Source organism: Mesoplodon mirus (genome assembly GCF_964341445.2).
Source record: "Mesoplodon mirus genome assembly, chromosome: 8".
NCBI classification, from domain to species: Eukaryota; Metazoa; Chordata; class Mammalia; order Artiodactyla; family Ziphiidae; genus Mesoplodon; species Mesoplodon mirus.
The window spans coordinates 45084620-45101820 of NC_138984.1; the positions used below are offsets into that span (position 1 = coordinate 45084620).

Genomic DNA, 17201 nt, shown 5'->3' on the forward strand with positions numbered 1-17201 from the left:
TAACATAGATTTTAATTTTTCAAATGTCACATATATCTTTCATTATTTGTAGATTTATTTCTTTTATGAACTAGTCAAATGAATCAGCTCACCCTTGACTGTAACAAAATACTGTTTGGTGACTTGTGACAGACAGGGTTTTAACCTCTGACAGCGAGATTCATTGTGGAGCAAGAGCCAATCATAGATCCTGACGACACTTGTCTCATCAAAGTTGGAATATAAAACGCCACTTGGAATACAGTATAAAAGATTCACTGGTGTGGCAAGTTGTCTCTCAGACTGTGCAGGCATTAACATTTTGCTTGGCATTACTCAAAAGCAAAAGAAAAGTAAAAGGAAGAAATAAGAACAAGGGAAAAGACTGTATTGATTTTAAAATCATGCAAAAACTGCAAATCTATGTTTATATTTACCTATTTATGCTGATTGTTGCTGGTCCAGTGGATCTGAATGAGAACAGCGAGCAAAAGGAAAATGTGGAAAAAGAGGGGCTGTGTAATGCATGTATGTGGAGACAAAACACTAAATCCTCAAGACTAGAAGCCATAAAGATCCAAATCCTCAGTAAACTTCGCCTGGAAACAGCTCCTAACATCAGCAAAGATGCTATAAGACAACTTTTGCCCAAAGCTCCTCCACTCCGGGAACTGATTGATCAGTACGATGTCCAGAGAGATGACAGCAGTGACGGCTCCTTGGAAGATGATGATTACCACGCTACGACGGAAACGGTCATTACCATGCCCACAGAGTGTGAGTAGTCCTATTAGTGTAGAGCAACACTTCTGCTGACTGTTGTTCTAGTGTTTATGAGAAACCGATCTATTTTCAGGCTCTTTTAACAAGCTGCTGGCTTGTATGTAAGTAGGAGGGAAAAGGGTTTCTTTTTTTTCAAGATTTCATGAGAAATATACTAATGAGACTGAAAGCTGCTGCATAATTTGTTTCCTTAGAGAGCTAAAAAGCTAAAAATAAAATGCTTGCATAGCATTAATGTTATATAGTTTAATGTGACAACTATAACATGCTTATGCTTTCACAGCTTAATACCACCAAGGTAAGGACTGGGAGGTACTACAAGCAATGTGAAAAACTTGAAATTGTTTAACTACATGAAATTTCATAACTGCATTTGGTTGTCTGAAATATGCATTTATAGTAACAGGTTTTTTCATAATAAAGAGAACGGAAAGAAATTTGTAGATGTTGAAGCCTATTTGGGCATTTGCTGAACACCTAGAATGACTTCTGTTACTGAAAACTATTTCTCACAGTGTTTTTATGTTCTCCACAAATTAAAGTTATCTAATTTTGAAAGCTATTACAACACTGGAAAATATGAAAAAATATTTTTTATAAATTTAATGTATTACTAAGAGCAATGATGAAGTAAGCATAGCATAATAATAATCATGAGCTAATTATCAGAAAATGCTAAGAAATAAACATTTTAATTGAGTAGGCTATGGCTCACAAAGTCCCACTTATACCTTGACCATGGTACTATTGTTGAAAGTACCCGATCTGCATATTTCCAGGCAGGCACATGCTTAATAACCTCCTAAAGTATTATTTTACTCCTCATAGGAGGGAGGACTATTACCTGTAGTATCTGCTTTGCTTCTAGAAGATAATATACGTCATACCATTCCTGTTGCAGGCAGTTCAAAACTATACTCAAGGAAAGTGGGACAGGCACCTTAACAGAGAAGGCATGACAAGAGTTTTGTGCCATATGTCTGTGATCTTGCTTTATAGAGTGGTTTAACCACTTTAAACTGGACTCAAAACAGTTTCAAAATATTGTTTTTCTTATTAAGTAGTTAGGTTATAATGCAACGAATAATTTTCCTTTAAGACTGTGCTATCAGATAATCCTGGAGTAGATGTGCCTTATTTATAAACAATCTTGGAAAACCAAAAGGAAAGAAATTTCTAAGTGCTTCTGCTTACAATGACAGCCTGGCTCTAAAGACAGTGTTTTCTAAGTTTTGAGATAGGCTGAATGCAACATTTAGATTTTGGTGCTACTTACCTGCTAGTTTTGTTCCTTTAAAAGGCTATCCCAGCACCCAAACATAACAGATGTACTATATTTTCTACTAATTACAGAGGCTCAGTTGCTCAGTGTCTTGTCCCCAGGTAATTCAGGCCTGGGGGAAGGGTTCCTTCTTCCAGACTGATTGGTACAGCTGCTCAGTAAGTGTAACTACTCAGATTCCCAAAGAATTCTAAGTGGATGTTCCTCCACAGTTTCTCTTGTTCTCTCTAATCATCATCATCTTAAAATTTCATCCACTTTTCATTCCTTAATAGAATTTTCCTTAGTCCACAGTTCTCTGGAGAGGAAGTAGGTTCCTCCTAAACAGCTGAAAAAACATACATCTAAGAAAATCTGAAAAGCTAGAGTAATTATTTTATTTGACAGTTTTCTGAGTTATGAATGAAATGTTGCATATTTTTTTCATTTTAAAAGACTAAATGTGCACACATTATTCCAATGAACATGCTCATTGATTAATATGGAGTTTATTCATGTCATGAAAAATGATTTCAGTAACTCTTTTTTTTTTCTTATTCATTTATAGCTGATCTTCTAATGCAAGTGGAAGGAAAACCCAAATGTTGCTTCTTTAAATTTAGCTCTAAAATACAATACAATAAAGTAGTAAAGGCCCAACTGTGGATATATCTGAGGCCAGTCAAGACTCCTACAACAGTGTTTGTGCAAATCCTGAGACTCATCAAACCCATGAAAGACGGTACAAGGTATACTGGAATCCGATCTCTGAAACTTGACATGAACCCAGGCACTGGTATTTGGCAGAGCATTGATGTGAAGACAGTGTTGCAAAATTGGCTCAAACAACCTGAATCCAACTTAGGCATTGAAATCAAAGCTTTAGATGAGAATGGTCATGATCTTGCTGTAACCTTCCCAGGACCAGGAGAAGATGGGCTGGTAAGTGATTACTGAAAATAACATTCTAAAAACCTTATGTTTTTATTCATAATGTGAATGAATAGTAGTGGAAAACTACCAGTTTCCTATGCTCATAAGCTGGACAAAGGTATCTTACCCCGATGGTAGCCCTGTACCCAATAAAAGTAGGTGTCCAATTTCATATCCTATGAAACACTCTCTTGATACTATTAGTTTGCATGAGGACTTAAAGAAAAAAGTTACACCATAGTCCTTAACTTCTTAAGGAATTCTTTTGAATTGGGAATGAAATATAAAGTGCTTTTCATTGATGTGCTATATGATTATATAAATAAAAACATGAAGTCTTCATAGTGGATTCTAGGACATACCCAACAAAACATTTTTTTCCCTAGAAGAGTGCCAAATGTGTTAACATTTTTTTGGCTTAATAAAGTGGAAAAAAATAAACTCTAAAAATTATAATTGAAATAAAATGCTTTTAATTATAGCAACTAACTAAATACAATATATTTAGACTTATATGCTATTACATATACTATATCTAAGATCCCTCAGGATAAATGTTCCTTATTTTCTAGGCTGTTGATGCATTGATGTATATGTGGATTACTCTGTGAATTACTCCTAATAAAATTTAAAATTTTGGGGTAGTTAACCTGTACCAAGAAGCTTATTTCTGAACTGTCTTACTATTCTTTTGCAAGAGTTTACTTAGGTAATGCCAACTAATTTAATATCAGGTCAAACAGAAGACAATGCCTTATATATTATAAAAATTAATAAAAACCATTTAAAACCTAGTATAAATTTAGAGTTACTCACTCTTCTGGCTTACCTATGCTTGTGTTTACTTCTGTTTTCAAAAACTTATTTAATGTGACCATATCTTTTACTTCCATTTATTGATATAATTTACAACAAAAGATTATACTTGCAAGAAATGTGTTAGCTTTTCACTTTTTAAATGGTCTTGTTTATAAAGAATATATAATTAGTAAGTCATATCTACTTTAAATGAAAACATATTCTTTAAGAGATTATACAATTTTCCAAGTGATCTTTTTCTTTAAATATGCTACATAAAATGTTACTGACTCCCAAAATGATGTTATTATTTTTTATAATCTTAAATACCAATAATTACCAGGTCTATTTTGATTTTGATACAGGATAAAAACTACTATTAATTATTTAGGAATGTGTTCTTTTTTATAGACAGCATTTTAATGATCAAAGTTGGTGATGTGACAGAGGCTTTATTTATTATTAAACAGATGGTTAATATGATGTATTCCTCAGACTTTTCCATATAAAAGGAAAAATGTCTCAAATGCATGAAAAGATTGGGGTGGGGGAAGGATTAGCAAATTATTGTTTAAATATCTGAACAGAAACATTTTTCAGTGAAAGAATAAAGGAAATATTATCTTATCTTCTTCTGAATCTGTCCCTCCCTCTCTTGGAGTTGGTCGTTCCAACCCAATATACCTACCACTACCTTCATCACCCTACCTTCCTTTTTCCCATTACAATCTGTACAGTGCTGGGTGGTAACTATTTTGGTTTGGTGTTAATATCCAAGGATCCCTGAATAAGATCTAGTGAATGGAGGATGTATGAGTATACCTATCCCTCCAAGAGTCATCAGATATATTTAGCCACCATATTTAACCAACAAGCAGGAAGAGAGAAGCTAGCTTTCCCCCTTCCTCCTTTCTTCCCTCCTCCCTTTCTCTTCTCCTCCCTCTCTCCCTTTCTTGCTATCAATATTTTCAGAGCATCTATTATGTGCCAGGCATTCAGATACACAAACTGGGGAAAACAAGAAAAGCAAGACAAAGATTTGACCACAGGGGAATCTGTATTGCTACTATAGTCTTTTGAGCCATAAGGGAAGTATCAAGCCTAGTGTAAATTAAAATTCCTTAATGCTGTGGCAACATTAAAACATAAAAACAAATGTGGCAGAAGCAAAATGATTAGTTTCTTTCTTCAACAATGAATGCTTGAGGTAGGAAGGTGTTTCAGGATCTATTACTAACTCTGCTTTCCTTTTCATACAGAATCCCTTTTTAGAAGTCAAGGTAACAGACACACCAAAAAGATCCAGGCGAGATTTTGGACTCGACTGTGATGAGCACTCCACAGAATCTCGATGCTGTCGTTACCCTCTAACTGTGGATTTTGAAGCTTTTGGATGGGATTGGATTATTGCACCTAAAAGATATAAGGCCAATTACTGCTCTGGAGAGTGTGAATTTGTATTTTTACAAAAATATCCTCATACCCATCTTGTGCACCAAGCAAACCCCAGAGGTTCAGCAGGCCCCTGTTGTACTCCCACAAAGATGTCTCCAATTAATATGCTATATTTTAATGGCAAAGAACAAATAATATATGGGAAAATTCCAGCCATGGTAGTAGATCGCTGTGGGTGCTCATGAGATTTATATTTGTTTCATAACTTCCTAAAAAGTGGAAGGTCTTCCCCTCAACAATTTTGAAACTGTGAAATTATGTACCACAGGCTGTAAGCCTAGAGTATGCTACAGTCACTTACGCACAAGCTACAGTATATGAACTAAAAGAGAGAATATATGCAACGGTTGGCATTTAACCATCAAAACAAATCATACAATAAAAAGTTTTATGATTTCCGGAGTTTTTTAACTTGGAGATCAAATTCCATTTATGTTCATATATATCACAACATATGCAGGTAAATGAAAGCAATTCTCCTTGTGTTCTGGTGAATTAAAGGAGTATGCTTTAAAGTCTATTTCTTTACAGTTTCATTTAATATTTACAGAAAAATCTATATGTAGTATTGGTAAAATGCAGGATTGTTATATACCATTATTTGAATCATCCTTAAACACTTGAATTTATATTGTATGATAGCATACTTGGTAAGATAAGATTCCACAAAAATAGGGATGGTACACCATGTGCAAGTTCCCATTCCTATTCTGATTGATACAGTACATTAACAATTCATGCCAATGGTGCTAATACAATAGGCTGAATGGCTGATGTTATCAGGTTTATCAAATAAAATACATTCAGTAAAGTAATGTTTCTCCTTTCTTCAGGTGCATTTTCATACTCCTCCAAATGGGGAATGGATTTTATTTAATGAAAGAAAAATCATTTTTCTAGAGGTCTGGATTCAATTCTGTAGCATACTTGGAGAAACTACATTTACAAGGCAGCCAAAAAGTATTCATTTTTATCAAAATTTCAAAATTATAGCCTGCCTTTGCAACACTGCAGTTTTTATGATGACATAATGGAAATGACTGATTCTATCAATATTGTATAAAAAGACTTTGAAACAATTGCATTTATATAATATGTATACAATATTGTTTTGTAAATAAATGTCTCCTTTTTTATTTACTTTGGTATATTTTTACAGTAAGGACATTTCAAATTAAGTATTAAGGCACAAAGACATTTCATGTATGACAGAAAAGCAAATGCTTATATTTCGGAGAAAATTAGCTGATTAAATGTGGTCTTAAAACTCCATATGCTAATGGTTAGATGGTTATTTTACAATCATTTTATATTTTTTTACATTATTAACATTCACTTACGGATTCATGATGGCTGTATAATGTGAATGTGAAATTTCAGTGGTTTACTATCATTGTATTCAAATCTCAACGTTCCATTATTTTAATACTTATAAATATTATTAAGCATACCAAAATGATTTAACTCTATTATCTAAAATCAGAAAAATAAACTGATGATATCTTAAGAATTGTTAATTTTATTTTATAATTTGATAATGAATATATTTCTACATATATTTACTTCTATTTTGTAAATTAGGATTTTGTTAATCAAATACATTATACTTATGACTAAGTGAAATTATTTCCTACATCTAATGTGTAGAAACAATATAAATTATATTAAAGTGTTTTCACGTTTTTTGAAAGACAACAGTTTTATGTGATAATGATTAATTCTGGATTTTTGGTTTTCACTTTATTGTAAAAGTTTAATGATTTAGCACAAAAGTTTGGTTTAGAAATTTTAGGTCTGCTACTCTTGTTTCTCATGAGTGAAATTCCTGTTAAATTGGTTCTGGTCAAGTTGCTTTAAACATACAAAAGCAAGGGCTAGTTACATCTGTTTCATTTCTCTTTATCTTGACCTGAAAACTATTTATATGTTTTCATAGGTTCAATTTCCAAATGCATTGCAGTTGGCAAGGGTATATGGTCCTAGAGTTACAAGTTCTACTGAAGCCACAGGGACACAGGGAAACTGCATCTTTTTCCTAGCGCTTAATGATACTGGCACATTTATCTGAGTTTTGGGGGCACAAATTTTCAAACTGAATTGAAAAATAATTATAAAGTGCCTAGAATCCACCCCTGGCTAATTTAATAGCTTAGCTCTAAAGCAGTGACTATGTCTAATGGGGGAGGCGATTAAAATTTTGTCTAGTGTTATGGTTCTTAAATAAATAATTTATAATTATTATAACCATGAAAGATATTACAGCAATTTACACTCATACAAACAAAGTGCAGTACTTTTTCTAATTCTGATACTGACATATTTAACACTGACAAGGCTGGAGCTGTAAGGGAGTTGCCCCTGTTGGGGGAGGAGCCAGCTGTGGTGACGGGGTAAGGCCACTTTTCAGTTGCACATATCAGAACATACTTCTTCCAGGGCCATGAATATACATGACCTCAAAGTCTGGGTCAGCAGGCCCATTAAGACACCTTAGGCTCTGGAGCACAAATAACTGGGGACCTTGATCCCTACAGTGGGAACTGTGAGGAAGGAACACCCTCCATTTCCAAGGACCCAGTTTCAGGACTCCCCAACCTTTATATTCACCCTTACCATGGAGCCCCAGGATCACATCACTAACCTCTCCATTTGGTAGCCCGCTTCAAAACCCATATGACCATGAAAGAAAGCATAGGACCAATTAGTTTTGTGATAAGACCTAGGCATTTCTTTTTCTATTTTGCCTAGGTCGCAAAGGCGCTCTGCTATTCTGCCTTTGGGCATGTCACTTTCATTTTCAGCACCCCAAGAATATTTACTTGTAATATGTGACACTAATCCCTGAGATTTTCAGAAAACATTATGTAAAGTTTAATGTAGTGTATCAGTTTTAATATTCTGAATGTTTTGTAATACTTCTCATACTTCCCACAAACCTATGTTAGTTAAAAAAAACACAGTAAAAATAAAAACAAACAAAAAACCCTTTCAAACTTTATGGTTCCTTTTGTATTCAAGTTGGTTTTTGCACTTCTGTAGAGGACTTTATTTTCTTAAAATAAAAAGGCAATATTTTGACATTGACAGTAGCTAGATTAGAACTCAATTATTCTATACCCCAAACAAAAACAAATCTATTTCACTTTAAACCACCATATACTCATTTAAGAATGTCAATGACCCTTTTGGGTCTGGTGGGACACTCTCACCAGGAAAAAGAAAACTCACAATTTTGCATATAATTTCAGGGAGCTCAGGGTCTTCTTAGAGCTCATTCATAGAATCTAGTTTATTTTCCTTCTTAAGATAAAAATTATTTATGAAGTAATAAAGTATACTTATAAGGGCCTGCTTCCCAATTAATTCATTTTAATCCTTAAACAATTGAATGTTTGAAAAGGAAAATAAGTATCAAATCAGCCTGGATGTCTTAACATGGCTCAAACACTTGCTAATTACCAAAACATTCTATGTTTCTTAAAGATCATCCAATCATCAACTGGCAAGTCTGTGACAGATTAAACTAGACAGCTGAATAAAAAGCACTTCAAATTATGAACTCACATTCTTTTTATGTGTCAAAACCAAAATCAATAAATCATCAGGGCTTCTGATGTCTGGGTGTCAGAATTAGGAGGGTATGAGATGATAATATTTACTGAGCACCAGATTTGTGCTAGGAACTTTCCTGACACGCTCAATGTAGGAGACATTATTGTCCCCAGTTTACAGAAGAGAACTCTGAGGAACTGAGACAGTAGGAGGTACCTCAGTGGTTGGTCTGAATTTGAATTCAGAGCAGTTCGACACGATGATTCATTGCTCTGGTTACACCAATTCTTCAACAAGTCCTAATGAAAGAGTGAAACTATATTTTTTAATGTATAATTTGTAATATACTCTTATATATGTTCAGCATTGGTTTCTGCAAATGTTGTGTGGCTGCATTTTAATGAGGGAAGTTAGAGTTGGTATCATGAGAAGGTGGAAGAAGAGCAGGTGATTAGCAAAGCAGAGAAATGTACAAACAGATAGAAGTGAGCCAATGTCACAGGATGTGAGAGATGGAATAGACCTTAGAGATCATCTAGTTTACACATGACAGAACTGAGGTCTAAAGAGAGGGTTGCCCAAAGTCATAAAGTGAATTGGTTCAAAAACTGAGACAAGAGTTCTGAAATGCTAGAGTAGAGTGGATGGTGGGTCAGAGTGAGAAGCATGATTCCAAAAGACAAAATGCAGGAGAGCTAAAAACAAAAAAAAAGCTCTGAGTCATGGTTTGTCAGCTGGGGAATGTGAATAGTGGGCACTAACTAAAGGTACGTAGGATTATAACAGTTCACATCTATCTTTTATCAACCTGGAGACTATCTTGGACAAATAGACTCTAATGGGAAATCTATGGTAGTATGTGATTAAAACCACTACTTTACTGCGTACAGTAATACAAATTGAAATAATAATTAATAATTAATAACTTTCAAAGTCCCCTCACATTAATGATGTAATTTTATTTTCATAATGCTGGAAGTTAAGTATTATTATTATGCCCATTTCATAGAGGGAACTGAGGCTAAATTAAATTAATCAAATTGCCCAAAGAAATGTAGCATTTATATTTGTACATTAATTATATAAGAAATAGAAATAGAAATCAAATAAGTTACACTTGTTTGTTCATTCATTCCAACACTGCTCATTAAAAATGTAGCATGATAAAAAAATTCCATTTAAAATATCAAATGATCACTTTAAAAAATAAGACACATGGATACTATCCAGTAACATAACTAAGAAATTAAACCATAGGCTAAAATGTGATAAACAAATCATGACTTGCCTGGCACGTGATGTATAGTGTTGAAATTTCATTTGCATGGTCATTCAGTTCCAATTTACACACTGCAAAACATATCAAATTAAACTATACTAATTTTGGTCATCCCTGAGTATGATGTCGAGCAATGCGAAGTGGTACTAAATTTAGTTCATTCATGCCTAGGTGGAATTTTACAGAGGAAGTCTTTGAAAAATTAATACATTTTCATTAGATAGCATTCATTTATAGCAAGATTGTCTTTGTTACAATTTAAAACACTAGATAGAGGGATTATTTACATATATTTTACTAGATTACCTACCAAAGACTTCAATGAATACCACATCCTGTCAAGAACACAGGATGTTCTTGAATGTAAGACTTGACATATGAAGCTGCCTAATTTATCTGACAAGCATAAAATGTATGTGTAATAATAATGATAGACAACTCCCTAGTCCTCTGTTACAATGGTTGAGTAGTTCACTTCAGCTATGGTTTAACATTACACTAAGTATTCCTGATACAGAAATACATAGTTTGGCAATGAAGCAAAGAAATACATACTAAGTTTTCATTGATTACAATTTTGGATTACTGTAAGATAGAAAAGTTTTTTAACAGTATGATGTTATTATTTTTATTCTATAATAAAGGTGATTATTAAACACACATATATTTACTTTCTTGAAAAACTGACTTTAATAACATTTTCTTTTATTAGTTCTGCGTACGCACTATAGGCAAAACACTATTCACTGGAATTAACTTACAGAGATCTAAAACATATTCCCAGATTCTGATCTTAACGAGATCTGTTGGAGAGTTCTCCTGAAGGGCCGACAGATAAACTTGATTCAATTAATCTTAAAGGTAAGCTTTAAACCAAACATATGAAAAGATTAACCTACTAATTCGCATTTTTAATTTGTCTTCCTAACCATTCAAGATTATTTGATTAAGAAAACTTTCTTCCTATAATGTTATGTTCTTTTTTTTTTTTCCTAACATCTTATGAAGGACCCTATTCAGAACAAAATCTGATTATGCGGTTTTGGCCATGGATCCTCCACAAGACTTTCCCAGATCCGCTCCCACGGACACTAACTCTGACTAAGAAGCCAAACGTCTCTTGGCTCTATTCCCATGGAACTCAGAATTTTGGCATTACCTCTCCACTAGCCAAAAACAAAACATGTCAATACAGGAACGTTTGCCTACATCATGACATAAGATCCTCATAATGCTGAGATAGAATTCTAAAAGTGAAAATCAAGCATAAAACACCAATTTACTGAGCACACTGAATTGACTGTGGGAGAAAACCCAAATTGTTAAATGGAAACAATCAGGCAGTCATTGAGGCAACTGCTTGGCTTGAGCTCCAAGAATATCTTCCTGAAAAGCTGCATACTTCTCAGCAACTCAAGAAATGGCATGAGTTATGTGGCTGCCTGCACCCTAAGTAAAGGATCTACTGAGGAAACTTAGCCATCTTGGGCTCTGAACCAGGCCAGGTGCCATGGGAGAGAAACTAGAGCAAAAAAGAACAAATGACAGTACTGCTTCCTACTTGTAGATGTTCCCTGGCAGCAAGTAAAATTGTCCCAAAGTCTAAAATCTATCAGGACCTATGTCTTATGCATTAGTGAATTTAAGTTCCTTACAGCTCCAGAGTCAGAAAAAATTCCAAGGAAGTTGCATAGGACTGATGGGAAGCTAGCTAGGTTCCCATCTACTCATAGGCCAGGATGCATCCCTATGACTGAAATACCTTGCACCAACTGGGACTCTCCTGGGCGAAGAGCCCTGCACTGCAGTGCCAGCAGAGCTCTCTCCTTTGCTGACAGAGGTGGGTAGACTGTGAATAGTGAGCCCCACCTTGCTTTTACCAGAGGTTTGAACAAAGAATCCTGGTATTGGCCAAAGAGAGCAGTGTCATTTCAGAATTTGTGCCAAAGGCTGGAATTTGGCTTTATATCTGTTGGTACGACACGAATTGTGTTGACACAATGTATCTGTTAACCAGGTACATTACCTGGTTAGTGCCCTTGGGCCTCATATATCCTGTTCAGACTGGCAAGAAATAAACTGCCTGTTGGACCTTGGACAAGAAGCATGAGCATTTACTTACAAGGGAAAAGCACATTACATAGATATTAATATCTTCATTTTTAGAATGATGAAGTTGAGGTTCAGAGATGATTGTAATTAAGTGACTAAGGCAGGTGCATACATGATGGGAGAAATACACATACAAATGTAGAACTAACACAACATTGTAAAGCAACTTTACTTCAATTAAAAAAGTAAAAATTAAAAAGGGACCTACTCTCCTTGCTAAGCAAATAAGTAAGTAAATAAATAAAACTAAAAAGGGGCATACTATATAGTATGGGAAACTATACTCAATATTTTGTAAAATATAAGGGAAAAGAATCTGAAAAAGAATATATATATAGGAATATATATATAAGTATATATATATATAAAAGAATATATATATAGGAATATATATATATATTATATATATAAGTATATATATATAAAAGAATATGCATATATATGTAAACTGAATCACTGAGCTGTACACCTGAAACTAACATAATATTGTAAATCAACTATACTTCAATTTTAAAAAGATAAAATAGAATAAAATAGCCAAAAAAAACCCCAAATGTAGAAGTACAGTTTTTCAGCTATTAGTTCAGGTGTGAAAAAATGTAATTTTCTACTTGTTGTAGAACTGACATCAGCTTTTACCTCAAGCCCATTTGTGCTGTATCACCATTTCTACTTTATAGGGGCACTGTCATGTCAATGGGAACTGCTCTAATAATGCTTGTCATGTCCATGGATTTCACCCAGAAAATCATGAACGATATCCCCCTTCTCTCAAGTCTCCAGACTCAGAGGAGGAGTGTAATGTGTCTCTCTCCTTTACATCCAGCTCAGCCTATGAAGTAGGGCATCAAAAAAGATCACTGTCTAAAACTTCTCTCTTCCATCAAATTCACTCCTATCATAAGCTCATGAGATTTTTATGTGAGAAGATATAGGAATAGGTTCTGGCTAACTGGATCTATTTACTAACACTTTATATTTCATACCTGAACCCTAGACCCTTGAACTTAAAATTTTGTTAAATACTACTATCTTTTTTTTCCTGATTCTGATTTGAAAAGTACCTGCTGGAAAAATGTAACCTTTTAATAAATCACAGTGTTCATTCTAATAATAAAAATGTAAATTAAAATTACATACTATCCTTTCATCTACAAATGTACTACATTTTTATGTTAATATCTATCGTTATTAGTAAGGTGATCAGCAATGAACACTCTAAATAATATTGCCTATAGAAAGGCCCTGACCAGTTGCCTTCCAATATTTAACAAGATCCTTGAAAGGTTCTATACATTAATTTTACTTCTAAAATTTTATGCAAAGAAAACAAAGATGCAAATGTTTATGTAAAATCACAATGTTATTTACTATTTTTTAATATTGGAAATAATGTATCCAACAATAAGGAATGGTTACATTGATTATGATAGGTAACAATAGCATATTAAAATTTAAAGACAACCTGAGGGCCCAGTAAATACCACGAGGATGAAAGAGAGAGGGAGAAAGAATCTAAGTCTTCACTGATATTATTGAGCTACTGATCTTACTTTACCTAGAGCTGCCTTACATCTGGACTTATATGCGATAATTGATTTTTCTACTGTTTAAGCCATATTTGAATTGGGGTTTCTATTATTTACAGTTGAAAGTATTCCAAATAAATAAACATGTGTATAGCATATGTGTACATACATGTATCAGGTATATATGATTATCTTTAATTCTAATAGATATTGCCAATTTGTACCCTGTAGAGGTTGTACCAATTTATATTTCTATTAACAATGTATGAAGTTACCTACTTCCCCACACCCTCATCATTCTTAGTTCTAGTATGATAGGTAAAAAATGGTATCTGATCATGATTTTCACTGCATTTTTCTTATTTTGAGTGAGGTTATTAATCTTTTTATATTTAAGGATTATCTGTATTTCCTTTTCTGTTAACTATTTGCTTTTATCCTTTGCTTATTTTTTCTATTAGGTTGTTAACATTAAAACAAAACCTATATAAGTACTTAAGAAATTAGCTACTATTGGGAAATTCCCTGGTGGTCCAGTGCTTAGGACTCAGCACTTTCACTGCCGGGGCCGTGTTCAATCTGTGGTCGGGGAACTAAGTGTTCACAAGCCCCAGGGCCCAGACAAAAAAAAAAAAAAAAAATTAGCTACAACTATTTCTTCCCAGATTTTCATCTGTCTTTTGACTTTGTGGTTTCTTGTTTTTTAATGCAGAATTTAAAATGTTTGTATGATGTTACATATTTTAGTCTTTTTTTATGGTTTCCAATTTTTTTCTTTTTCTTCTTTTTGGCCGTGCCACATGGCTTGCAGGTTCTTAGTTTCCAGACCAGGGATTGAACCTGGGCCATGGCAGTGAAAGTGCCAAGTCTTAACCACTGGACAGCCAGAGGAATTCCCTGGTTTCCATTTCTTTTGTCATACTTAGAGCTTTTTACACTATGTGTTTATATTTTTAATGTATCTTATAATTTCTTCTAATACATTTACGGCTTGTTACTTACTTTTGAATTCTTTAATCCATCTCAACTCTTATTTCATCATAGTGAGATGTAGGAATCCAATTTATTTTTCTTCAGATGACTATCCATTTGTCACCATTTATAATACTATCTTTCCCCTAGTGATTTGAAATGTGGAATGGTGCTAACTGGCCACTTACCCTGACCACATGGATCAGAGGCAAAAAGTCATTTTTATAGAATTTAGCAATAATAGAGGATGCTTAGGGTCAAATCAGTCATCCTCTTGAAATCTAACTACAATCAGTACAGATGAATATGAAAACAGTAGCATGATTGATGATAACAGGTTTTCTGTCCAGTCAAAAATGACCGGATGTATTCATGCATATTCATATTCACGCATTTATTCCATCAAAAATGTTAAGAGTCTGATATTGTCATATTTTAATTCCTGCTTCACTTTAGGTGTGGGACATTTAGCCCACAACAACCAATCCATCCAGGACAGTGTCCCTCACCTCTCCTGAAGCTAAGAGCCCTATTCTCCAGGGAAAAATTATACATCCCTTCTCCCCCAGTCGCAAAGATTTCTCAGTCACGCCACCCAGTATATCATTCAGCCTCCTGAAGGAGCAATATTTTCCCTCCACTGTCATCAGAAGAGGAGGGCAAGAAAATTATTCAGAATGTCTCTGGTACTTTTCCTCTGAAATAACATAGTAATTCTGTTCATAGTTGTGTGATATCCTATCAGATTTTACCCATTCATTGAGTTCTAAATACTACTGTAGGAACTATAGAGAGAGGAGAGGAGAGGAATAAATCATGCTTATTTTTCGAGGAACTCACAGTCTAGTGAGAGCAGAAAAGCACACAGTCAACTTTAATAAAAATGTGACAAATGGTTTACACAGGGTGCTGTGGGAGAGAAGAGGAAAGTCATCTCAGCCACACTGGGAGTTCACTGAAGACTTAAAGGAGAAGGTGACATTAGCAATGTCTTTAATAATGAAAAAAAGTTTGTTGGATGAGTAAGGAGAATAAGATAAATGGGAAAGAAAAAGGAAGAAGGGCATTCCAAAGCAAAGCCCCCTCCTCCAACACACATACACATGAATGCAGGCATGAAAGACTGTGATGCCTTCCAGGTCCTGCGAGTATTTCAGAATGGTTGGAGGGATAGGGCCTTGGGCAGTGAGTGACAAGCAATGAGGCTCTAGGGGAAGACTGAATAGACTGAACCAGGACATGCCTTGTATGTCTTTCTTTGGAGTTTGTACTTGATATTGTCAGTGATGAGAGCTAGTGAAACATTTTACGTAGGGAGCAACACGGTTAGACGTGCCTTTTTTTTTAAACTCACCTATTTTTTGTTTTAACTTTGCAACAGGTTTTTATTTTTGCTTTATATCTATTACAGTGTTTGAAACCTAATGAAATACATTTTTTCTTCAAATTTGGATGTGTATATAAATATCATTTGTCTGGACTCAGCACACTCAATGCCATGGTTTCTTGGCCTATACCTGCTCTGAAATCATCAAGCTTTGTCTGTCTACCCACAGGTCCTGAGAACATGGAAGACAATAGCCAGAGTAAAAAACCCACTTCAAATAAGGTATTTAAAATTTTTTGTGTCAAGGGCTCCCCCTTTCAATGTCAGATGTAGTCTGTATATCCCCTCTCAGAATAATGATTTAAATTATTTTTAATTGTTTAAATAAATGATTTAAATTATAATATATAATTATGTATATAATTATAAAATATTTTAAATGTGTCATATAATAAAATCTGATAGCACAGAAACTTACTAAAATGAATAACAACATCTAGTAGTTAGTTGAATAACCATAATAATTGAAAAGTAGTGACATGACCGAAAGGAGTTAATACCCCAAATACATAAACAACTCATACAACTCAACATCCGAAAAACAAACAACCTAATTAAAACATGGGCAGAAGATCTGAATAGACATTTTGTGAAGAAGATATACAGATAATCAACAGGCACATGAAAAGATGCTCAGCATCGCTAATCATCAGAGAAATGCAAACCAAAACCACAATGAGATATCACCTCACACCTGTCAAAATGACTATCATCAAAAAGACCACAAACAACAAATGTTGGTGAGGATGTAGAGAAAAGGGAACCCTTGCACACTGTTCGTTGGGAGTGTAAACTGGTGCAGCCACTATGGAAAACAGTACGGAGGTTCCTTAAAAATCTAAAAATAGAACCTCCATATGATCCAGAAATTTCACTCCTGGGTATGTATCTGGAGAAGATAAAAACACTAATTCGAAGATACATGCACCCCAAAGTTTATAGCAACATTATTTACAATAGCCAAGATATGGAAGAAACCTAAGTGTCTAGTGACAGATAAATGGATAAAGAAGATGTGGTACATCTATACACCAGACTATTACTCAGACATTAAAAAAAAAATGAAATTTTGCCACTTGCAACAACATGAATGGACCTGGAGGGCACTATGTTTAGTGAAATAAGTTGGACAGAGAAAGACAAGTACTGTATGGCATCACT

The 17201-nt window shown here is 34.3% G+C and overlaps 1 protein-coding gene across 1 annotated transcript; it reads left to right on the forward strand.

Moving 5' to 3' along the window:
- Positions 1 to 359: 359 nt before the first annotated feature.
- On the forward strand, positions 360 to 5394 carry MSTN (myostatin; the record flags this gene model as incomplete). The annotated part of the gene is made up of 3 exons (XM_082629736.1): positions 360 to 756; positions 2592 to 2965; positions 5014 to 5394. Exons 1-3 carry the CDS (start codon positions 384 to 386, stop codon positions 5392 to 5394), a joined length of 1128 nt encoding a protein of 375 aa, XP_082485862.1. The 5' UTR covers positions 360 to 383.
- Positions 5395 to 17201: the final 11807 nt, after the last annotated feature.